Below are 13663 nucleotides of genomic sequence, written 5' to 3' on the forward strand. Positions count from 1 at the left end.
CCTTTGAAGGTTAATTCCTGCAGAAATTGAGTTTCTTGGGAACTAAATTCTCTAATCTATTCCACCACTTCTGAATGTCTTGCTTAGTATTTCTGATGCTTCAGTTGTATTGGAGGAAATTGAGATGTTTGCAGTTTTTCTTTCAGTTTTAGTTTTTCTGTATATTTTGAATTTTGTTCCCACTAATCTTTGGCTGCACATCAACAGAGCCGCTAAGTAGCTGTACGTGTCTCTGTCCAACCCGTTCTCATCCCCAGGCAACACATATGGACGCTTGGTCAAGACGCCTTGGCGTCGCTTTTTAACCTCCAGGCTACCCTTTAGCGTCACTTTTGCACGGGTAGAGCTCCGCAGTCAAGTTGGCAAGAATAAATATGCAACGTCCGGTTAAACTTTCAAAATAAAACTAGTGTTTAACGTGAAACGGTGCGGTTTGGCTAGGTTTATGCACCAAAACCACTTGGATGGGTTTAGGAAAAGATCATGGTTTGGGTTCCAAATAACTACGTTACTAACATGCATAAGTTAAGAAATTCAACTCACCCATCTGCCCCAACAACCCCCTTACTCTGACGTTTTTGTTATTTATTCTAGGCCTCCTTTTAGTGTTTGAACAGTGACGCTCAAGGCTGCCATGTGCATTGGTACCAGAAGCCGAAGGACGTGACAAACGCGTAGGTATTTGACGTCCTGGGAATGAGAACGGGACGCTCTATTGTGTCGAGGTCCTGAGGGTTCACTGTGCAATGGTTCTCCATCGTTACTGAAACTCGAGAACACTTTGTACTGTATGTTGTAGCACTTAAAGCTGAGAGGGGAACAACCAACACAAATCTGGGATCAGTTGTTGTCTGACAGGGACGAGAGAGACGGAAAGGTGTGAATATGACGCTGCCTTCATGTCGCCTGGGAAAGACTGTAAACTTGAGCCTCTTACTTGAATATAGCCTTCACCTCAGCTCTCGGAGAGTAACTCGTACCAGGTGACCGACTGATTTGTCAGGCTCATTGTTAACAGGAAAGTAGAAGAAGTCCAGTGTAGCCATGATAGGTTCATTTTTAAATAAAAACCACACAAATGAAACTTTTTCAATATGAGTCATTTTGTGATCACAACTGCTAAAATGTCCAAGGAAGGTCAAAATCACGGGCAACTGGACTTGGTTGGAGAGCCAAGAGGCTTCTTCAGTTCTGTCTGACTGGCAGGGAGTCCCAGCTATTTAACCCCTGCACTCGCTGTCGAGGTGATGGATACCGCTGGTTCATTAGTGCTCATGGATGTTATTACAACAGTCGTTAGGGTCATTCGAGTCATGTTTGAACGACCATTGTTGGCATTGTCACATGGAGCCAAATGTCAGCGTTTGTTCAGTCTCCTGGGATAAGATGAAAGGACGGTATTTTAAATGGTGTCTCAGGCCTCCTCCTCTGTTTAGCGGTGGTCTCTCTATTTTGGTGTAAATGCTCTTTCACTCCTCTTTCAAATGCTTTCCTTTCATCTCTTCCCAGGATTTTGAACAAACGCTCACATTCGGCCTCATGTGACAAATGGTTGTTCAGACTTGGCCTCGGGTAAATATACCAACCTTAACAACTGTCGTTACAACAGCCAGGAGCACTAACGAACCAAGCGGGATCCATCACCTTGAAAACAACCCCGTAGAGGTTAAGTTGCTGGGACTCACTGCCAGTCAGTCCGAACTGAAGAAGCTTCTTGGATGAGAGGCGAAACGTCTTCAAGTGTCTTCAACCAAGTCCAGTTGACCTTCCTTGGAATCTATATATATATATATATCTGGTAAAATGCCACCGGAGGATAGAAGTACTGCCATTTGGATTATGTTTAATGACTTTTCTGAGCATTCACTGACCTAAATTAGGTATCCTCACATGGTAACTCAGACCTTTTTCACTCTTCTGGAAGACTTTTTTGAAGAAATGATGCCTATATTCAATGTTCCTACACGATTAGCCCACAGATGTCACTATAATGTGACCTGTTTAAATACTAACTTTAAGTTTCGCCCTCCAGCAGGGGATCCATCAAATGTGACACTGCCATAAAGGATGTTTAAGATTGTTCAAACATAAACTTCTCGTTAAGGTAAGATTGTAGTCGTGGTTACATCAAAAAACAGACTGTTCATAAGAGATGGGACAAACACAATGCACTCATTCACCACCCAGAGCACTGATTTAACAAGAAATCCCTCGAGTCTCGTTGAGAGTATAATGGCGAGCAGCTGAATGGAAAGAAACTGCTCTCTTTTGCTTCCTGATTTTAATTGTGAACCAGAGACATCAGACATTTGGGAGTCGACAAATGGCTGTAAAACTACTAGTTATATCGAAATAAAAAACAAGGTTAACAAAAATACAATCGGTACACCTAAATAAAAATCAAACACTTTTTTAAATTTCACCTCTAAAATACTTAATGTTGGTGTAATTTCAATTTATTGAATTCAATAACATAATTATTTTGGAATTCAGCCTCCTAGTTGTAATTCAGATACAGAGATACTTTCCAGTTGGTGGAAAGAATTACAGACGTGTCAACAAACTCTGATGAAGGCAGGAAACTCACAGTCACTGGGATTTGCATCTAAGTAAGATTCAATACACTAAGCTGAGGAAGCAAGAAAACGTGTTAAAGAACCACTACAAGTAAGTAACCGTATCCAAATAGCTTCTAGCTTAATCTGTGAGCGCTCTGAAAGAGGATAACCAAAGGTTTGGGTTATTCCAACGCTTCAATGCTAAAAATGTCATACGTTCCAGACTTGAAAGATTGAAAGAAAGAAGAAAAAATCTGAAAGTTAACATCCAAAACTATGCTAAAGACCGCCTCCTGCCAGGTGAGCAAACACATTCAACTCCTGGAACACTGCTGGTCTGGTTTCATGAGTTTGAGCATTAAAAGTGTTTTGTTAGCTTGTTAAATTGTAAATTGCTAGCTAATTAGCCAACATGCTAAGCAGACTTTTAAAGAGAAGGTGTGTAAGGTCACACGCTTTATGCTAACAGTCATGAGGTCACTGTAAGTTAACATTAATTCCAATTTAGCAGAGTGGTAGGAAATCTATGTTTGTGTTTAATTATCAGCTATGCTAACGGTCCTGTTGAAGCTCCAATGGGTTCATGCAGTGGCAGAGAAAGTGTGTTTAGCCTGCTATCTGGACAGCATCAAATCACCTGCTAATGCACAACATTATTCTAGTTAACATAACAGAGGAACCTCTTCTCCAGGAGCTCCAGATAATTAACAGACAAATCAGATTCAGGTAAAGTAATTTCCTCTGGTTTAATCATTTCATGGACAGCGAAGTAACCATTTAACTAAACTATGTTAGGATAAGGATGTTAAAAGAAGTGTAGTAAAACACCGATGCTTCATTATGACCAGCTGTACTGTATTTTACTTATTTTTAACATATCAGTACGTTGGGAAACATTGTTCATTACTGAAATCACGATTTGAGGAAGAGTTTCCCGTTTAATGTGCTGAATGTTCTTGTTGTGTAAGTTTCCTTTATTTAGGCTCCGTGTTTACTGTGTAGGGCTTGTACATGGTTGCAAATAACATCACAAGTCTCACAAATCACATGTAGAATAATCAAACTGATGGCATCATACATGTAAATTAAACAGATAGTTTTGTTAGTTTAAATTGTTTTCAGATTAGTAAAACAATAACTCGAAAACATGTGATCACAATATATTGAAACTGATTGTCAATAAGTTATCTCTTGTTGATCAAGCCATTCGTTCTCCTCGCACCAGCCAATCGTCATCCAGATCTACTTCTGTGTTGGAACGAGCTCATCGATGTCTCTGCCGCCCTCCAGCCTGTTCTCCATGGCGATGAGCAGTTTGACCCCGTCCACCACCAGCTGGGTCAGTCCCACTTCGCTCACGCCGAAGGTCGCCGCATTGCTCACACAATACAGCGCCGGGGATTCTGGGAAATGAAAAGGCAGGTTAGAAACTAGATCTATTGTCTTCAGGTCTAAACTCATTTACAAGTCACATGTCCCTTACAGACTTGAAACCACTAAATAGCTAATCCTGGCCCCACCCCTAACCCTGCCTAAACCTGACCAAGTAGGTTTTTGTGCCTAAACCAGACCAAGTAGGTTTTTGTGCCTAAACCAGACCAAGTAGGTTTTTGTGCCTAAACCAGACCAAGTAGGTTTTTGTGCCTAAACCTGACCAAGTGGGTTTTTGTGCCTAAATCTAACCAAGTAAGTTTTTGTGCCTAAACCAGACCAAGTAGGTTTTTGTGCCTAAACCTGACCAAGTAGGTTTTTGTGCCTAAACCAGACCAAGTAGGTTTTTGTGCCTAAACCAGACCAAGTAGGTTTTTGTGCCTAAACCAGACCAAGTAGGTTTTTGTGCCTAAACCTGACCAAGTAGGTTTTTGTGCCTAAACCAGACCAAGTAGGTTTTTGTGCCTAAACCTGACCAAGTAGGTTTTTGTGCCTAAACCAGACCAAGTAGGTTTTTGTGCCTAAACCTGACCAAGTGGGTTTTGGTGCCTAAACCTGACCAAGTGGGTTTTGGTGCCTAAACCTGACCAAGTAGGTTTTTGTGCCTAAACCTGACCAAGTGGGTTTTGGTGCCTAAACCAGACCAAGTGGGTTTTTGTGCCTAAACCTGACCAAGTAGGTTTTTGTGCCTAAACCTCACCAAGTAGGTTTTGGGGCCTAAACCTCACCAAGTGGGTTTTGGGGCCTAAACCTGACCAAGTGGGTTTTGGGGCCTAAACCTGACCAAGTGGGTTTTGGGGCCTAAACCTGACCAAGTAGGTTTTTGTGCCTAAACCTCACCAAGTGGGTTTTTGTGCCTAAACCTAACCAAGTGGGTTTTGGGGCCTAAACCTCACCAAGTGGGTTTTGGGGCCTAAACCTCACCAAGTGGGTTTTGGGGCCTAAACCTAACCAAGTGGGTTTTGGGGCCTAAACCTGACCAAGTGGGTTTTGGGGCCTAAACCTGACCAAGTAGGTTTTTGTGCCTAAACCTCACCAAGTGGGTTTTTGTGCCTAAACCTAACCAAGTGGGTTTTGGGGCCTAAACCTCACCAAGTGGGTTTTGGGGCCTAAACCTCACCAAGTGGGTTTTGGGGCCTAAACCTAACCAAGTGGGTTTTGGGGCCTAAACCTCACCAAGTGGGTTTTGGGGCCTAAACCTCACCAAGTGGGTTTTGGGGCCTAAACCTCACCAAGTGGGTTTTGGGGCCTAAACCTCACCAAGTGGGTTTTGGGGCCTAAACCTGACCAAGTGGGTCTTGGGGCCTAAACCTGACCAAGTGGGTTTTTGTGCCTAAACCTAACCAAGTGGGTTTTGGGGCCTAAACCTCACCAAGTGGGTTTTGGGGCCTAAACCTCACCAAGTGGGTTTTGGGGCCTAAACCTAACCAAGTGGGTTTTGGGGCCTAAACCTCACCAAGTGGGTTTTGGGGCCTAAACCTCACCAAGTGGGTTTTGGGGCCTAAACCTCACCAAGTGGGTTTTGGGGCCTAAACCTGACCAAGTGGGTCTTGGGGCCTAAACCTGACCAAGTGGGTCTTGGGGCCTAAACCTGACCAAGTGGCTTTTGGGGCCTAAACCTGACCAAGTGGCTTTTGGGGCCTAAACCTCACCAAGTGGGTTTTGGGGCCTAAACCTCACCAAGTGGGTTTTGGGGCCTAAACCTCACCAAGTGGGTTTTGGGGCCTAAACCTCACCAAGTGGGTTTTGGGGCCTAAACCTCACCAAGTGGGTTTTGGGGCCTAAACCTGACCAAGTGGGTCTTGGGGCCTAAACCTGACCAAGTGGGTCTTGGGGCCTAAACCTCACCAAGTGGCTTTTGGGGCCTAAACCTCACCAAGTGGCTTTTGGGGCCTAAACCTGAACAAACTGTGACATTGTTTTCACAACGTTAACCACGTCTTTAATGTGACGTGACTTCGCCGAAGTAATTCAAATCTGATAGGATTCCAGGTAAACTCAAGGTTCAACAGGAAATATCTATCAGCTGTTTAGGAGCATTAGTTGCTGTTGATACTTTCCCAGAGTTGAGGCCCAAACTGAGAGTTGAGGCTTTACTGTTAAATGGGTTCATGGTTCAGGAAGTGGCGGAGAGTCATCCCAGCGCATTAAAGGAAAGTTATGAACAGACTGAGAGCTGGAACTGCAGATGTTAGGGGAAAGGTTAGCGGTGGTTGTAAACGCTCTCAGCCATCTGCCGATATATTAGTGACAATACGATAAACTGCGATTCAATGATGATTTAACACAATTCAATTAATCTATTAGGATATAATGTTTTACATTTGTGTTACAGATACTGACACGTTAGGGATCTGTAGTTACTAGATGTGAGTTTAAACGACCTCCTCACTCTAATTTTTCCCTCTGAATTATAAATACACGGTAAATTTCCAGCTTCTAACTGAGAGCTGGACATGTGGTTCTACAGACAGATCTGGTTCTCCCTCTGTACCTGTTCTGTCCATGCAGATCCTCAGTCTCTTCAGGACGTCCTGCAGCCGTTTGTGTTGTGGGAGGTGCTGCAGTTTTAGGTGGACCCTGATCCTCAGACCCGTCCCCACGTCGGCCGGAGAGCTCGACACCCACCCCAGCTGCTGCTTCCAGATGAACGGGTGTCTGAGCTTCCTGTAGAAGTCCTCCAGCTGGAAATACAGAGAGCAGCAAACTGCCAAAGGCTCAAAGCTGCTGAAGGTCAAAGGTCAGAGACACTTTGTCAAGAACTCAGAAACTCCCTCAAAAATATCCTCCACAAAAAGTCTCACAGTATGAGGTAGTACTTTTCAAGGGCCGAGAACTATTTGGAGTAAGTTTGTAGTATTTAACTTTGCTGACAAGCTCCATTTTAAGAACCATGGAGTTTTAACCTGAACCATCCTGGATCTTTGAGGCCGATACTGATATCAGTATTTGGAAGTTTAAAAAAATCTGCTGACAAAATATCAGCTCATAATAAACAAACAATCTCTATACAGACTTTCATGTGACCAAGATAAACGCCAAGCTGGACGTTTTACAGTGTAGAAATCCACTCATTGTGAACTGCAGTATTTCGTTAGCGGCCGACTAAAATCCAGATACCGATAAATCTGCAACGAGGTTATATCTTCTGATATGTTTGCCTGGTCCAGTTCTACAGATGTCCACTGGATGATGTGACCTGAGATTTATATGAAAGAAAGTGTCACAATAGTGCACTAGTTCTAGACTCTGGACTGGCCTGTGTGCTGATTGCTTGGTTTGGTCTGATAGAGCATTATACTGTTATACTGGAAATACATTAGGTTTGGTTCATTATCTCACTTAAGTATAAACATCTGGAGGACAGCAGCAGACATCTAAAAAGCCTTGTAAATTATAATCTACGAACCAGCTCTCATTAGAGGTAGAGAGATGAGAAACAGATTAATTTTAATGAAAGAAAACCTTCCAGAGAGTCAGACCGTCACTGACCTTCTGCAGGTTGATGCAGATGCATTTGAACGCCTCTGCGATGTTGGCGTCCATCCGTGTGGACACGAGCCTGAGGTGGTCCTCCATGTTGACCCAGACCACGAGGCTGCCATCTTTACTCACCCTGCAACGAGGAATCACGGGACATTACATGTTTGACAACAGTCTGAGTCGTCAGTCTAATTTAATTCTCTATTAAACTCCACAGGCAGCAGCAGGCTGGTTCAGTGTTCTTAGGAAGTGTGACGTTTGGTGTCTCGCAGACCGATTTGAATAACTGGTCTCTCAGGTTCCAGTTCCTGCTCCTAATGTACGCTGGTCCTGCATTACTTTCATCTGGGAGCTCTTTTTTCCAAAGTGTCTTTTGGAGCAGTTTGGGGATCAGTGCATGCTGAAGGACAGTTTGTAGGGGCTCAGGAGGTGGAGCGCTCCAGGTTTGACCCCTGGCTCTTCCAGAGGGTTCAAGTGTCCTTGAGCATTGAACCCTTAAACAAGGTTGGTACCAGCCTCTGCCAACACTAGATGAATGTGTGAGTGTTGGTCGTGTTGTAAAGTGCTTTGAGTGGTCAGTAAACTAGAAGAGCACTATATGAACCATGAGTCCATTTAACATTTGACATGTGGACAGAAGGAGCTGAGGATCAAACCTCCAACCTTACAGTTCATGGCCGAGCTGTTTGACCACCCTTCTCTCCCTAGAATATAAACCAGACTGTTGCAGACTGACCAGACTGCCCTGGCGTCGGGCCAGTCCCGGGCCACACCGGTACGAAGCTGGAAGGAAGACGGAGGGTTCAGGTTCAGCTCCCTCTGCTGCTCCAGATTCAGCTCCTCCAGTAAGAGGAGTCGACCCGGCAGCTGCTCCTCGTCCAGCCGCTGCAGAGCTGAGAGCAAAGAGGAGACTCTGGTTTACTACGACTGGTTAAAGGGATAGTTTGGGATTTCTGATGTGTTGGTTGCGCACTGTATAAAGCAAATGGCTGTCTGACGGCGAGATAAAGAGCTGAAAATATTAAACACTTGAACTGATATAACTGATATTTTTCCATGGGCATTCTTTTAGGTGGTTGCTCCTGTCCACAGCAGTACATTGGCTAACCCCACTTCAAAAACAGCTGAAACTCAGACATGCAGTACCTCTCATGGCCAGCGTGAGGAGCTGTCTGCGCTCTCCCCGGCTGCAGTGCGTCGGGAAGCAGAAGTCTTCAACAGCTCGAACAACACTCACCTCACAGCGTGCAGCGTATGACCCGTCCAAGTCATCGCCCCCCTGCACAAACACCAGGGTTAGTCAGGTTTCGCTGGTTAAACATGGGTGTTTGGCCAGAAAACATGAAGGAACCTTAATGTTTTTGAGTTAATCATTTGACTGCAGGCTGCTGCTTAGCAGCACTTGAATCAGAAAGAGGAATTTGTCAACACATTCTACCAAAGTGTTAACATAGAGTCCATAAGCTGTTCTGTTGAACCTACAGTACATCAGGGCCTCTGGAGACATAGATGTGTTCAGGGTTCACGTGGGCAGTTCATTGGGTCACAAAGCAGTAGGGTTGAGCGAGATCTCGGCTGAAACGAGTATCCGTTACAGCTTATGTACTTTTTTTATACGAGTACCATCAGAGTAAAATGTTTCCATATCCGTTTCCTTATAAACTTTAAATATATGAACCTTTTTTTAAAATAGATAAATTGTTTTAATCTAAAACGTGACTCTGAAGCTCAGTTCTGAGGCTGTTCTATAAATAGTTTTCTAATAAATAGTGAATATAAAAGAAGGTTAAAATCAAGGGCAACTGGACTTGGTTAAAGATACCTGAAGACATTTCGTCCCTCATCCAAGAGACTTCTTCAGTTCTCCCGGGTCGAGGAACCGTCTCTAAACAGGGGAGGAGGTCCGCAACACCATTTATCCCCCACTTACAACTCTGTCCTTTCATCACTTCCCAGGAAACTCAACAAGCATCTCCTCGATGTCGTTCAGAGCCGGGAGCACTAACAAACCAGTTGTATCGACCGCACAGAAGTTAAACAGCTGACGTTTTAACTGAGTTTCTACGATTTACTGAAGTTACAAAACACCTGGTGAAATACATCTGCTGTGAAACCGCAGTTCTGAGGTTTATATTTAAACTCCGTAATCAAATCCACATTAGTAAAACACGCGGCGGTCTGACCAGCTACCTTCAAGTTGTCGTAGTTGAAGTCGCTCTCCGGCGTCTGGCTGGTGATCTTGTGTTCGTGATACGCCTCGATGACTCGGTCGAAGAAGTCGCAGAACAGGATGTAGGACTGGGCGTCGCCCGCGACACACCCCACAGATACAGGAGCTGACCAGTCACCTTCAGACACATACAGTACAGAATGATGGATAAATTTACAGACTACATCCGTCCAAATACGGGAAAAAATATGTTGAACTTCTATTTCTAAAGATTTTATTTCCATTCAGTCAATTTTCCATCTAGTGGCCATTAGAAGAACAGCTGAAATCTTTTCCTGACGTGCATCGTCCACCAACATTATACATTTCTGAAATAAACTAATAAATAAAATGTAATCAACAGTAAACAAACAAAAGTCAGACATGCTGACATCATGCTGACATTATGCTGACATCATGCTGACATTATGCTGACATCACGCTGACATTACCCGGACAACGTGCTGACTTCCCGCTGACATCACGCTGACATCATGCTGACATCACGGTGACATCATGCTGTCATCACGACATCACGCTGACATCACGCTGACATTACCCAGACAACGTGCTGACATCGCTTTGACTTCCCGCTGACATCACGCTGACATCACGGTGACATCACAACATAACGCTGACATCACGGTGACATCACGGTGACATCACAACATCACGCTGACTTCACGCTGACATCACGCTGACATCACGGTGACATCACACTGACATCACGGTGACATCACAACATCACACTGACATCACACTGACATCACGGTGACATCACGCTGACATCACGCTGACATCACGCTGACATCATGCTGACATTACCCAGACAACGTGCTGACATCGCGTTGACTTCCCGCTGACATCACGCTGACATCACGCTGACATCACGCTGACATCACGCTGACATCACGCTGACATCACGGTGACATCATGCTGTCATCACGCTGTCATCACGCTGACATCACGCTGACATCACGCTGACATCACGCTGTCATCACGCTGACATCACGCTGACATCACGCTGACATCACGCTGACATCACGCTGACATCATGCTGTCATCACGACATCACGCTGACATCACGCTGACATCACGCTGACATCACGCTGACTTCACGCTGACTTCACACTGACATCACGCTGACATCACGCTGACATCACGCTGACATCACGCTGACTTCACGCTGACTTCACGCTGACATCACGCTGACATCACGCTGACATCATGCTGACATTACCCAGACAACGTGCTGACATCGCGTTGACTTCCCGCTGACATCACGCTGACATCACGCTGACATCACGGTGACATCACGGTGACATCATGCTGTCATCACGCTGTCATCACGCTGACATCACGCTGACATCACGCTGACATCACGCTGACATCATGCTGTCATCACGACATCACGCTGACATCACGCTGACATCACGCTGACATCATGCTGACATCACGCTGACATCATGCTGACATCACGCTGACATCATGCTGTCATCACAACATCACGCTGACATCATGCTGTCATCACAACATCACGCTGACATCACGCTGACATCACGCTGACATCACGCTGACATCATGCTGTCATCACAACATCACGCTGACATCACGCTGACCTCACCTGGTTCCTCGAGGCCCGGGCGGATGACATCATCGAAGATGACCCCACTGTGGGTGCAGCGGTCGAACTGACGGCGGTACATGGCGGGCGTGAGGATCCGTCCCATCCAGGTTGAGTTCCTGCGCAGGTCAGGAAACTCCTCCTCAGGAGAACCTCTCCTCAGGTGGAACTGGGACATGGGGTCAGGGGGAACCAAACTCTGGACGCACAGGAAGTTGTCATAGGAGACGGGAAGAGCTTAAAGTCAGAATGATGCCACCACAGTGTTACACTGACGTATGAAAGACCTCCAACATGACACGCTCTTAGCTCTGAAAACATCAGGATCAGTGGTTTACAAAATGGCGGAGAGACTTCCTGTCAGGTAGGAAGGTGAAAACAGCTGGTAGGGTTGAGACCGAGAGTTCCCTCTTGGCCTTCAAGGTCCACTTAGTAGCTGTTTGTCAGGGAAAATAATTCCTTCCCAAAGAATACGGAGTCAAATAAATGTGTTGAATCATTTCTTTATGTAACGTGGCCACGGAGAGAACGCACGGCTACTCTCCCGAACTCAGCATTTCCTCTCCTTAAGTACAGAACAAGTACAAAAAATGGTAGATGAAGGAAAACAAATGGAGTATTAGCATACACTCAAACAAACTCTTCCTGAGTATGTGGCATCAGATGTTTCTCTGTCTCTTGATTGGTCTGTTAAAACTCTCACCTACATGCCAGCAGACGTTTATCGTCAATCAGACAACCCTTTGATTAGGAATAAAAACCCTGTGACCAATGCTAATTTCTCACAAGTTAATTACAGTGAAATCCTAAAAATCAGCAACTTATAATGTATTTCTCACATGTTCTAGAGCTCTCAACAGTATCACATGATCTTCCTCAGCAGACAATCTTCTCAAGATTGACCTTTCAATCTTTAAAGAGCCTGAACATCTGCAGTCCCACGACAAATCTGCAAAGATCACGTGATGCGACTGAAAGCTCCAGAACAGCTACTAACTGGAAGTGAAACTGTTTTGGTGCTAAGAGTTAAAAATTTAAAGACAAACTAAACGTTTCCTTTGTCTTTGGTCTTTGTGGATCAATAACAGTCTTTCTGCTTGCCTGTCATCGGTTTAACCCTCAGAAAACAAAAACATAAACTGACTGTTCAGGATTTTAAAATGATCCCCGCTGAAAGTGATTCACGGATTCAGAGGTGAGAGCCGAGGGACTCAACTCACCACATTTAAAAAACACTGAATTTGTTTTCATGAAGTCATTTTAAGCTGTGACTGTCTCTCTGGGAGAGAATGTGAACACTGCAGTGACTCTCTGTCGTATTAATAAATCATCACCGTCTCACACTGGATCCTAAAGATTACCTCCAGAATCGGCCGGTACCTCGACTCCAGGGCAAAGACAACTGGAGCTGCAGCGAAAGCAAAACGTTAAACACATCATAGGCTCCTTTAAAGATGTGGAAACGATGATGTAACACAGTGAAACGCGTTTTCGCTTCTTTCTTTCTTTGTTAATTTTGACAGATAACTGATGAACTGATGGACGAGTCAATCCTAAAACACAAACAACACAAAGAAAACTCGCTGAAATCTTTACATATCACATGTATTCATCAATCACTAAAGATCCATGTTTGTTTCTTGTGAGATTAAACTCCTACAAATCAAAAGTGAACATGTAAAGAATTAGATGTTGAAAAGCAGACGTGACGGCGCAGCAAACCCTCCATCAGTCATAAATCACTAACTGAGACAGTTTACTGAGAGGAAAACACAGAGGTATGCAGAGAAACACTCACGTTTGACCTTCCACATGTCGTCGGCGTGTGATGGCAGAACCAGACGGCCGTCAGCACAACAAATGGTCTAAGAATAGCGGTGTTGGTCCTGAGCAGCTCGTCCTGCCGCCTGCAGGGGTCCAGTTACAGTCCAAACAATGAAGGCCTTTTTATAGACGCTCACAGGACGCCGCCGCTGTGCTCGCTCACGGTCACGTCCATTGGGATGGGAGGATGTTTCTGCCCCAGAAGAGGAGAATCCTGAAGCTCTCTAATATATTCATATTCACTTTAAGTTAACTCATCTTGAAAATGCCTCTGGTTCAACTCACAAATTAAAGTTCATAAAGTTGATATACCAACGAAGTTGTTTTCTTAGTTGATTGAACTTGTTCAAGTTTAAACTTTGTATTAAAACAAATAATTATTTTACTTTATCAGCGCAAGAAAACTTCCCTTAACTAGTCTAACCGACTAACATTTCTGCTTTATTCTAACTCAGAGTTTCAAGTAAAAACAACTTAACTTTTATATTACTAGAGAATTGGTAATGGGCTGTTGTCAGGTTCCCCCTCCACCGG

General features: G+C 44.5%; 1 protein-coding gene across 1 annotated transcript; it reads right to left on the bottom strand.

Annotated features, from left to right (window-relative positions):
• Nucleotides 1-3279: 3279 nt before the first annotated feature.
• zgc:172076 lies at nucleotides 3280-13347 on the bottom strand. Its single transcript, XM_038714801.1, has 9 exons — nucleotides 13104-13347; nucleotides 12667-12713; nucleotides 11306-11504; nucleotides 9663-9820; nucleotides 8619-8751; nucleotides 8209-8365; nucleotides 7482-7605; nucleotides 6484-6673; nucleotides 3280-3961 (listed from the first exon to the last, which is right to left on the bottom strand). Exons 1-9 carry the CDS (start codon nucleotides 13117-13119, stop codon nucleotides 3801-3803), a joined length of 1185 nt encoding a protein of 394 aa, XP_038570729.1. The 5' UTR covers nucleotides 13120-13347; the 3' UTR covers nucleotides 3280-3800.
• Nucleotides 13348-13663: the final 316 nt, after the last annotated feature.

This window comes from Micropterus salmoides, unplaced genomic scaffold (assembly GCF_014851395.1).
Source record: "Micropterus salmoides isolate LMB-PRFRI ecotype aquatic unplaced genomic scaffold, ASM1485139v1 Ms_hic_scaffold_12, whole genome shotgun sequence".
Lineage (NCBI taxonomy): Eukaryota > Metazoa > Chordata > Actinopteri > Centrarchiformes > Centrarchidae > Micropterus > Micropterus salmoides.